This window comes from Odocoileus virginianus, chromosome 7 (assembly GCF_023699985.2).
Source record: "Odocoileus virginianus isolate 20LAN1187 ecotype Illinois chromosome 7, Ovbor_1.2, whole genome shotgun sequence".
Lineage (NCBI taxonomy): Eukaryota > Metazoa > Chordata > Mammalia > Artiodactyla > Cervidae > Odocoileus > Odocoileus virginianus.
The window spans coordinates 68,741,698-68,752,888 of record NC_069680.1 but is presented as its reverse complement, the minus strand read 5'-3'; the positions used below and the strand labels follow the sequence as shown (position 1 = coordinate 68,752,888).

The 11,191-nt window shown below is 42.0% G+C and overlaps 1 protein-coding gene across 3 annotated transcripts; it reads left to right on the top strand.

Moving 5' to 3' along the window:
* Positions 1 to 1,425: 1,425 nt before the first annotated feature.
* Positions 1,426 to 10,464, top strand: TMEM254 (transmembrane protein 254). Of its 3 annotated transcripts, none has more exons than XM_020878106.2 (4): positions 1,426 to 1,572; positions 2,880 to 2,983; positions 3,163 to 3,222; positions 8,775 to 10,464. In XM_020878106.2, the coding sequence occupies exons 1-4, from the start codon at positions 1,483 to 1,485 to the stop codon at positions 8,893 to 8,895; spliced, it is 375 nt and encodes a 124-aa protein (XP_020733765.1). In that variant the 5' UTR covers positions 1,426 to 1,482; the 3' UTR covers positions 8,896 to 10,464. The 3 variants fall into 3 exon arrangements, with proteins under 3 accessions (XP_020733765.1, XP_070327031.1, XP_020733764.1); XM_020878105.2 differs by lacking the exon at positions 1,426 to 1,572 and adding an exon at positions 1,739 to 1,931; XM_070470930.1 differs by lacking the exons at positions 1,426 to 1,572; positions 3,163 to 3,222 and adding an exon at positions 1,729 to 1,931.
* Positions 10,465 to 11,191: the final 727 nt, after the last annotated feature.

The following is an 11,191-nucleotide window of genomic DNA, read 5'->3' as shown; positions in this document are numbered from 1 at the left end:
TTCTCGAACACCATACACAAAAATAAGCTCAAAATAGATTAAAGACCTAAATGTGAGACCAGACACTATAAAACTTCTAGAGGAAAACAGGCAGAACACTCTGACACAAATTGCAGCAATGTCTTTCTCAATCCATCTCTTGGAATAATGGAAATAAAAACAAAAATAAACAAATGTGACCTACTGAAAAACTTTTGCATAACAAAGGAAACAATAAACAAAATGAAAAGACAACCTACAGATTGGGAGAAAATATTTGCAAATGATGTGACCAACAGGGGATAGTCTCCAAAATTTACAAACAGCTTCAAAACAAACCCCATTAACTAGTGGACAGAAGACCTAAATAGACATTTCTCCAAAGAGGAGATACAGTTGGCCAAGAGGCACATGAAAAAATGTTCAACATACCTAATCGATTAGAGAAATGCAATCAAAACTACAATGAGATATCACCTCACACCAGCCAGAATGGCAATCATCAAAAACCCACAAACAATAAATGCTGGTAAGGGTGTGGAGAGAAGGGAATACTCCCACACTGTTGGAGGGGATGTAAATTGGTACAGCCACTATGAAGAACAGTATGGAGGTTCCTTAAAAAAATCTACAACTAGTGCTATCATGGAGAAGGAAATGGCAACTCACTCCAGTGTTCTTGCCTGGAGAATCCCAGGGATGGGGGAGCCTGGTGGGATGCCATCTATGGGGTCACAGAGAGTCAGACACGACTGAAGCAATTTAGCAGCAGCAGCAGCAGAGCTACCATATGATTCAATCCCACTCCGGCATGTATCTGGAGAAAAACATGATCCAAAAGGATACATGCACCCCAATATTCCCTGCAGCACCATTTACAATAGCCAAGACATGGAAGCAATCTAAATGTCCATCTAGAGAGGAAGGATGAAGATGTACATATATGCAGTGGAATGTCACTCAGTCATTAAAAAGAATGAAATAATGCCATTTGCAGCAACATGGACGGACTTACAGATCGTCATACTGAGTGAAGTAAGTCAGAGAGGGAAAAATATCACTGTACAGCACTTATATGTGGAATCTAAAAAGAAATGATACACACGAACTTACAAAACAGAATGAGATTCCCAGACTTAGAGAACACCCAGAAGTATCACAACATTGTTACTCAGCTATATATACCCCAATACAAAATAAAAAGTTGAAAAAAAAAACTAGACCCATAATTATCGCAAGCATAACGCACCATCTATTCCAACACCATTATCTTAAGCTCCACAAACTCGGGGTGGGGGGGGGGGGGGGTCTCTCCTGCAAGATGATGACCAGCCCACCAGGCCTGAGTGGGTGGGAACTCTTTCCAAGTTTCAAGCCAACAGACTCTTCTCCCTTAGGGGAGAGAAGGGAGGAGCTTTTGCCGTGGCCCCGCCCCAGCCTTGTCTTTATCTCCCCACGCACTGCGGGTGGCCTGCAGGGCATCCCAGGGTGTCCGCTGCAGCGATGGGGAACGCAAGAGAAGATGAGACCTACTTCCAGAGGAGCAGTCTGTTCTGTGTTACTGTCATCATCCTCTGTTTTGGCTATTACACAGTAAGGACAGTGGGCCCCGAGGAAGGCTAGGTGAGGGGCTGGAGTGCTGCCTGGAGCTGCAAGGTCCCACCTGGAGCCGTGGAGTGGCGGCAGGCGCATTCGCGGCTCTCGCGAGCTCTGAGCCAGGGGACTAGACCCAGGAAGAAAACGCAGGCGCACTCGTCTGTCTGCGCGTTTCGCCTGTGTTGAGATCTTGAGAAACCAGCTGCCCACGCTTTCCCTCCCCACCCCATGACTAGGTGACTAGATCTTTCAAAATGGCGGCGAAGTCTGAGGCTAGCGGGGCTGCTGCCTCCTACTTCCGTGTAGCCAGACCCCTGCCGTCGCTGGTCACGGTCCTGGTGCTGGGATATTTCGGGGTAAGGTGTAGTACGGCACGGCGCTTTTGTTTTGGCCCGCCAGGCTCCCGTAGAGCGAGGGGCACTGGGGAGCGGGGGGAGGAGGGAGGTCTTGCGCTTGCGCGTTTGGCGGTTGCCTAGGTAACTGGCGTAAGCGAAAGTTCGGTGGGCTTGTCAGGTTTTCGCTTGGAAATGTTCCTGCCTTTGCGTCTCCAAGGTTAGTAGGACTTATTCAAGTCTGAGTACAACTAGAGGAGAAAGAGGCCAAGTTGACAGTTCTAGGCCTGCCAAGTCAAGATAGGGCTTCCAAAGCAGAATGTTTGAGGCAGTTGGAATTGCTTGGAAAAGGGGGATAAACCTAAAGGTTGGGTTGAATTTAATTGGTAAGAAGGGATAGAGAGGATGTGCATATTATGACATAGATGTAAAATCAAGAAGACAATCTCTACTGAGAGGAGCAGGAACTTTTTTTTTGAGAGACAGAATTCGTTTAAATACAGTGAAAGTGAAAGTCGCTCAGTCGTGTCAGAGTCTTTGCGACCCCATGGACTATACACAGTCTATGGAATTCTCCAGGCCAGAATACTGGAGAGGGTAGCCTTTCCCTTCTCCAGGGGATCTTCCCAAACCAGGAATTGAACCCAGGTCTCCTGCATTGCAGGCAGATTCTTTACCAGCTGAGCCGCAAGAAGATACCCAAAACAGTGGGTTGTGGACTACTACATTGTGGAATTCAGTAAGAACAGAAGTCAGCTAACCTGGGCACTAAGTCTGATAACCACATAGTTTCCTTGGCAGAAACCTTCCACTGGAATGGCTTTTCAAAAATAGAATTCAAGAATTGAAGCCCATATGGCTTGGTTCAGAGTTGCTTTGGTCTGTTATTTGTTCTTGAAGAATCAGGATTATTTCATAGCCTTGGTTAAAAATACATTTAAATGATCTAAAAGCACTCTGGTTCTCTTTCAGTGGGTGGTCTTCTGGCCTGAGAGTATTCCTTATCAGAACCTGGGACCATTGGGATCCTTCACTCAGTACTTACTGAAGCATCATCACACCCTCATGCATGGTGGGTAAGTAGAGCTCCAGAAATGGGATGTGGTCCCCACAGCTCCTGTCTCCCTGGAAGGCCCATGGTTGCCTTCTAAAAGTGGTGCTCGTTCATATTAAAGCACCTTTATTTTGGAGGTTTTTCTGTTAGATCTCATGAGCAGAGGACCATCACCTTAAACTAGGCTGACTTTTTTTTCAGATATTGGCTTTCCTGGATGATTCACGTAGGAGAGTCCTTGTTTGCCATTGTATTGTGCAAGTAAGTGTTTTAGTAGCTCTTTGTTGCTTTTCTTTTGGTATCTAATATAAGTTAAAAGTAGCCACATTTGAATAATTCATGCACTTGTAGGCTGAGAACACTCTCAGGATAGAGTTGAAGTCCCACACGTAATACTGAGCTTCACTCAGTACTCAGAGGCAGTACTCAGTAAATAGTTAATGAATGAATTCATTTCGTTTGTATTAATGAGTCAATTATTTAGTCATTTAATTTAGATAATTTTTTTTCTTTTTTTCTAAAATCTCCTTGTAGCCCCAACTAGAAGGAAAGAGTAGGAGGCTGCCTTCTATTTTGAAAAAAGAGCTATATTGACCTAGCCCAATGACTCTCAACCCGTTAGTTTTGTAACCTAATCACCTGAGGAGCTTTCTTAAAATTCACCTCTTTGATTTCCAGACCCAGAGATCCTAATCTGGTAGGCCTTGCTTCAGGCACAGGAATGTGTGTTATTTTTTTTCAAGTTCTGTAGATGATTCTGGGGTGCAATGAAAGCTAAAAGTCCTGTGACTAGGCCCTACTCAGCAAATGCCAGTGTAAATAATAAATGTGAGAAAACTAGAAAAAGCTTTTCTCTACATTTAGACTTTATGTAAGCATACACAGAAAGTAAATGGTTATAGTAATGCCAGATTACTTTACAATTGAGTTTTTTTTCTTTGGCTCAAGATTAATTACTACCTCTGTTTTTGTGGTATTACTTCTAAAAGTGGAAAGTAAGATACTTTATTATGTTTTAATAATAAAAATAATTAATATTTCTTGGGTGCACACGATGCCAGACAACTGCTAACTGACTTAAATACATGTTACTTCACCTTCTGTTTTACTAAACAAGCTGGACTTTCTGAGGGAGGAGCATAAAGCAGCTTTATTTTTTTAACCTCTCTCTAATCCCCCATGGATTATTGTCTGCCTCTCACCCTAACCCTGGATAAAATCTAAAGCAGGTCCATAGATTGTTCAGTCACTATCTCATATTTTCAAGTCAAGTTTTAAAGTTATTAAAACTATGAACTTTTATCAGATTCAGTACATCTGTTCTTCAGCCAAGGCTCAGCAGGCTGCCATGGGGAAGACAGTGTAATTAACGTCTTCACTCTCATTCTAACTTTGTTCCTTGCTCACTAGCAGTAGTTGTTTATGGCCCCTTGGGGTGCTGGAAGTATATGTAAAGGAAGCAGGGTATGATCTGCCTTGTGATCAGGCAACTGGGTGATGTGGAAGTTGCATACCCATTGTTGATTCTTTCTCTCCAAAGGGTCCCTGGTGGATTTTTGAGAAACCACCCATCACCAGGGATCTCCCTTCCACAGTTCCCTTGATGGTTCCTTCAACCTTAGTCAGCATGTCACTTGACACTTAACAGTTTCCCCTTAGGGTTGATGATATTTTCCTCTTATTTAGGTTTCTTCTGCCCTTTAGTTAGGCCTCTGTGGCAGGGTCGCTTTTAAGCCCATGCATACCAGTGCCCTTCCACAAGACCTGTAAGGCTCACAATGACAGCTTCCTTATCCCTCCACTGGGATAAATCTGCAGGTGTGTGCCGTTTCCTGCGCAGCCATGTATCCTATCAGGCAGCTCTACTGGTATTTAAACTTGTGAGTCAGATGTTAACCCTCCCCCAAATCACAGGGGACTCTTGTCAGGCTCTCTGAATGGTTCTTTTGAAGCTGCTTTTCAGGGTGACTTGTGATAGGAGGTGCCACAGCACCAGTACCTCTTTCTGAAAGCCTCTTCACTTCTCAGTGAGAGCTCAGCTTGGAGGTGTGCAGTCCAGCCCTCCAAATTACAGTGTTGGAGTACATGACACCTATTTTGCAATTGGCATATGAAGCCTCTAATGAAAACAAAAAGACTCGAATTGAACATCCAGCTCTCCAGTTCTCTGAGGGGAAGCAGGAGAATAGGCATAGAGAGGTTAGGGCACTGTTATTATGTTCCTGAAATCATTTATTTATGGACTAACATATTGCAGTATATCATTGGTCACTGTAAATCAGAATGAGTATTCCTTTTATGAATGAATGAATACATTTAAATGAAAAAATCACTAAATGTGTTGTTGTAAGGCAGAATAAAGCAGTTTTTCTCCAATTTAAAAAAAAAAAAGAATCATGAAGACATGCAGAACATTTGTAGCCCTCGACCCCAAATTCCACTGTCCAGCAAAAGAAAGGAATTGATGAATTCTATTTAACTAGACATAAGATTGGACTAGATGTTTGACTTTATAGCTGCCATATATATATACATAATAGACACAAACTCTTCTATAATTTTTTCTATTGTCATATATACCTATTTTCCCATGTCTATACCTGTAAATTGAACTCATTCATTTCATAAGTACATAATATATAGATGTGTCCTAATGTATTTAACAAATCTTCCTTCTGATGGACTTTTAAACCTCTAGCTTTTCTAAACTACTATAAATAATTCTGTGTGAATGAATTTCTTGTATGTCCTGACCCACTGTGATATATATTTCACCTTTTTATTGTTTGGTGGTAGAATCTATGAATATAGTTGATGCTTATCTACTGACCTCACACCCAGTGACCTTGGTAAATTCATTTTTGAGTTCTAATAGTTCTAATTGTTCAACATTAATGATTTAAAAGATTCATTTACATTTTCTAGGTACCCAGTTTTATTTCTTCCTTTCAACTCCATATACCTTTTATTTAAGTTTCCTTCATTGCACTAGCTAGTAATGAAAGGTTGTTGCTGAGTAGTGAAGAGATGCTGGGATTCTCAGTTTCCGGAGGGGAGGAATTCAGTCTGGGGCCAGTGATAAGGCTTGATTGCTCAGAGGCTTTATTTTTGTGTAATAAAGTTTTGTTAAAGTATAAAAGAGATAGAGAAAGCTTCTGATATAGACATCAGAAGGAGGCAGAAAGGCTACTGCTAGCCTTTAGCAGTAAGTTATATACCTATTGAAAGTGAAAGTGAAGTCACTCAGTTGTGTCTGACTCTTTGTGATACCGTGGACTGTAGCCTACCAGGCTCCTCCGTCCATGGGATTCTCCAGGCAAGAATACTGGAGTGGGTTACCATTTCCTTCTCCAGGGGATCTTCCCGACCCAGGGATCGAACCCGGGTCTCCCGCATTGGAGGCAGACACTTTAACCTCTGAGCCACCAGGGAAGCCCATATACCTATTAACAAGCTGTTAATAGGAGAAAGGAGATGTCTCAAAACTCAGAGTGGCACCAAAGCCCCTCACCCACAACATGCATTTTGAGATAACATTGGCACCAGGTGAGTCATCCCAGGCCATAAACCGATTGACATGAATCTTGAAAAGACAGTTTCCAAGTAAATACATAGTTTCATTAACATAGATTAGGAGAACAGTGTATGAGTAAAACATACAGGTTTGTTGAGCCCTTATCAGTTATGGAACCAGATGCCATGATCTTAGTTTTCTGAATGTTTCTGAATGTTGAGTTTTAAGCCAACTTTTTCATCTGGTCCCATCACTTCATGGCAAACAGATGGGGAAACAGTGGAAACAGTGACAGACTTTATTTTGAGGGGCTCCAAAATCACTGCAGATGGTGATTGCAGCCATGAAATTAAAAGATGCTTGCTCCTTGGAAGAAAAGGTATGACCAACCTAGACAGCATATTAAAAAGCAGAGACATTACTTTGCCAACAAAGGTCTGTCTAGTCAAGACTATGGTTTTCCAGTAGTCATATATAGATGTGAGAGTTGGACTATAAAGAAAGCTGAGCACTAAAGAATTGATGCTTTTGAACTGTGGTGTTGGAGAAGACTCTTTGAAAGTCCCTTAGACAGCAAAGAGATCCAACCAGTCCATCTAAAGGAAATCAGTCCTGAATACACTGGAAGGACTGATGTTGAAGAAACTCTAATACTTTGGCCACCTAATGAAGAACTGACTCATTTGAAAAGACCCTGATGCTGGGAAAGATTGAAGGCAGGAGGAGAAGGGGACGACTGAGGATGAGATAGTTGGATGGCATCACCGACTCAACGGACATGAGTTTGAATAAACTCCAGGAGTTGGTGATCGACAGGGAGGCCTGGCATGCAGCAGTCCATGGGGTTGCAAAGAGTCGGACATGACTGAGCAACTGAACTATCAGTTCTGAGTCTTAAGCAGAGCTGACTTGAAGAAAGACAGAGTCTAGGGTAAATACATTGTTCATTAACATAGCTTAAGACAAACATTTCCATCAGAAAAACGCATTGGTTACCTCAAGGTTTGAGAACAGTTAAGTTTAGGTGGAACCAGGTGTCATCATGGCAACACAGAATTTTAAGAGAAACCTTTTTAAATTTGTATAGAGAAGGGAAAAAAATATAACACTAGTAGTTTGTTTCCTGGCCACTTAAGAGAGAGATAAAAAATGTCTGACACTTGTAGCCTATTTCCTCTGTTTGGAGACCCCTGACCTTCCTGCCTGTTACCCTCTCAGTAACCCAGTTCACTGTCAACTCAAAGTGGTAACAGTAGGCATCCTGGCCTTGTAAACTTTCAACACTCTGCGTCATGTTTTTTCTAGAGTTGTATATTGTATAGATCTATCAGATTAAAGTTCTGTTGTCTGAGTTTTCTAAGAACTTGTATTATTAAGAGTGGATGTTGAAATTTATCAAATGCTTTTTCTGCATTTTTTATGATCATACAATTTTTTCCTTTAATCTGTTAGTATAGAAAATTATATTGTTTTTGCATCTATTTTTTAAAATATATGAGACTTATTTATATACAGATGAAACTGTAGCAAGTCAGTCACTTGAACTGGGCCATTTTCTTTTGACCTTGGTGTTAAGCAGTTTAGTTTGAATGGGTGTATAAACAGTATTTATTATTTCCATGTGCCAAGCCCTTCACTAACCACTTTGTGTAACTTATCTCAAGGTGAGATAAATACTATTCTTCCTGTTTTTTTAGATGAGGAAACTGAGAGTGAGTGAGTGACTTGCCCAAGGTCATGCTGGTAGTTGGCCAAGCTAGGATTTGTTTTTTGTTGTTGAGTTCCTAAATTGTGTCCGACTCTTTTTGCTACTCCATAGATGGTAGCCCGCCAGGCTCCTCTGTCCAGGGGATTTTCCAGGCAAGAATCCTGGAGTGAGTTGCCATTTCCTTCTCCAGGGAATCTTCCCGACCCAGGGATGGAACCCGGGTCTCCTGCACTGGCCTCACTGAGCCACCAGGGAAGTCCAAGCTAGGATTTATATCTAATCTGTCTTCAAAACACTTGCTGTGAAGCTGTCCCAGTGATTTTTTAACCCTATATGCTCATCAAATCATGTGAGAAATAGTTTCATAATATCATCCCCTAGGCAGTAGCCAGACTTTCTCAGGGAGGGGTGTACCCTCCTACATGCATAAGAAAAACTAAATGAACTAACCATTCAAGTTAATAAGTGGGAGGAAAGTGCAAAATAAACCCAATGAAAGTAGGTAGAAGTAATACATTTTTAAAAACTGACTCGTGAAACCATAACACTTAAAGATTCTGGTGGATAGACTTCTCTCTTTTCTCTTTTTAGGTCGAAAGGCATCACAAACACCTGGACCCAACTGCTGTGGTTCCTACAGACGTTCCTTTTCGGGATGGCATCTCTCTATTACTTGATTGCTTTTAGACCAAAACGCCAAAAACAAACTTAAAAAAGATATCCAAAAAAACTGAAACACTTTATTGTACACTTGAAACTAATATAATATTTTTAACCAACTATACTTCAATTTAAAAAAAAAAGAGAGAGAGAAAATATAGCATATAAAGTTCCTAGGGGGTGAAGAGAAGATACTCAAAAGCTTTCTCTACACTTTGATATTCAGCCTCATCTTTTTTGAGGGGTGCTATGTTTACTTGATCTTCCTACTTTCTAGAAAGTTAAGGCCCTGGAGTTATTCATGATCTCTACATCAGCTTTAGTTAAAGTTAAATAGATCGTAGGAAAAGATTTTAGCTTTCCAATTACGCAGACTAACGTATTTGGCAGGGCACTCCCAAGGACCTTCCTGCGGTCCTTGGCTGCAGTGACATTCTCCCTGTCACCTGCTTTAAGCCACATACTAAGTTTGGGATACCTTTGCTCACACCTTCTGATTAAAACACCTTACCCTTAGCACCATCATCTTATCAGTTCTCCTTTCCTCCAATTTCCTTCTACCCACTTGGTCCAAAATAGAGTGAGGCCTCCACAGCACATCAATTCCACCCACAGTTATTAGACACCTGTGAGGCAGGATCTTCTCCTCTCGGGCTTCCATTTCACATTACAGAGAAAGATAAGACAAACAAGTGCCTGGAATGGGGTGGGCTGAGCAGTTACACAGGGGACATGCTAGGAATCCAGAAGAAAGGACTGGAGAATGCCTTTTCTGCCCTCCCAGCCCGAAGCGGTGTCTCCTTTCACTTGGGCCCTCCGACACAGCGCTCTGCACTGTGCAGGGTCTGACAGCCACTTTCAGGTCAGCACCACAGCTGAGACAGCTGCTTTTTTAACCCTAACACTTGTCCCACTGCCTCACACAGTGTTTACTCTGATTTCACTTTGCACTAGGTTCAGCAGCATTCCAATTTTTATCTGAAAACTGCAGGACCTGTTTAGTGTACACCTGTCTCAAGAGAAAAGCAGAGGACTGCCCTTGACTCCCATCTTTCTGTGGGTCTCCTTCAATGTGGGAAACCTGTATCATTTCCACACTATCCTTAATTACTTTTCTCCAGACCCTGTAGATGTGTCCTTCCAGTTCTGACTCACTCAGCCATTCCTGTTCTAGAGAGTCTAGCTCATGGTTCTCCAACTAATGACTGCCTCGCTCATTCACCTGGCTATCTCTTATAACTACTAACTGGTTGGGGCAGAAGGGTTATTGACTGCCACCTCTAGGAGATCGTAGGGTTCCTTTCCTGAAGGCCCCCTTGCTTGCAGGTTCACTAGGAACTAGACCTGTTTTTTTTTCCATGACACAGTACATCATGTTATTTGTTTTAAACCTAATATTTGTGAGAAACAGATCCCTCTCCCCGCTCCCCCCAAAAAAGAGGCTCCAAGTAAAACCACAGCCATGAAAGATGGTAGACTGAATTGCTTTTGGTGGAGAGTGACTTCTGCACAAAAATCCGGGTCTTTCCCACTGCTTCTTTTGTGATTGAGGGATTATTAATGGTTTCAAGGATAATATGGCAGATTACTGAATAAAATGTGAGTTGTATCTCCAATTAAATGCTTTACTGGTATGTCAGTTTTTTATGCATTGCCACACATTTGATACTATTCTTTCTCCAACTGACTCTATTCTGGAACTATTTTTAACAGGGTTTTGTTTGTTTTTTTCCTACTGCAGACAAAATGCAGGGGATTTCCCTGGCCATACAGTGGCTAAGACTACGCTCCCAGTGGGCCCCCTCTATGCAGGGGGCCCAGGTTCGATCCCTGGTCAGGGAACTAGATCCTACATGCCACAACTAAGATCCTTGCTTGTGTTTCAAGAGCTGCCTATAGTCCACATAACTCCTCCACATATACCAAGTCGTGGGTGGATATGAGTATCTCCTTTCACTGTAGGATTGGCCTCCTTTTGTTTCTATTACATTTCATTCGGTTTGATACACTGTATGCAGAAAGTAAATGGAGTACTGTCTTTAAAGGCAGAAAGTATAAAATGCTGTAATCTTATTTGGGGTATTATCATGGCTTAGAGCAAAACACGGATCATAGCAAACGGTGTGGGTCATTGATTTTTTGGAGCCATAAGCTGCATCCCATGGGGTGAAGTGACACACAGAGGCCAGACTAACTGGATCTCCTGTTCCTCTCCTCCCTCTCCCACAGCCCAGGAGTTTAGGAGTAAGCCTGTGAGGCAAATAAACATAGAGACATCTTGGACTTGTGTTGCAGTCACAGTGGTTATATGGGAGAAACATCTATGTGCAGTTTGGATGAGAAAAGGC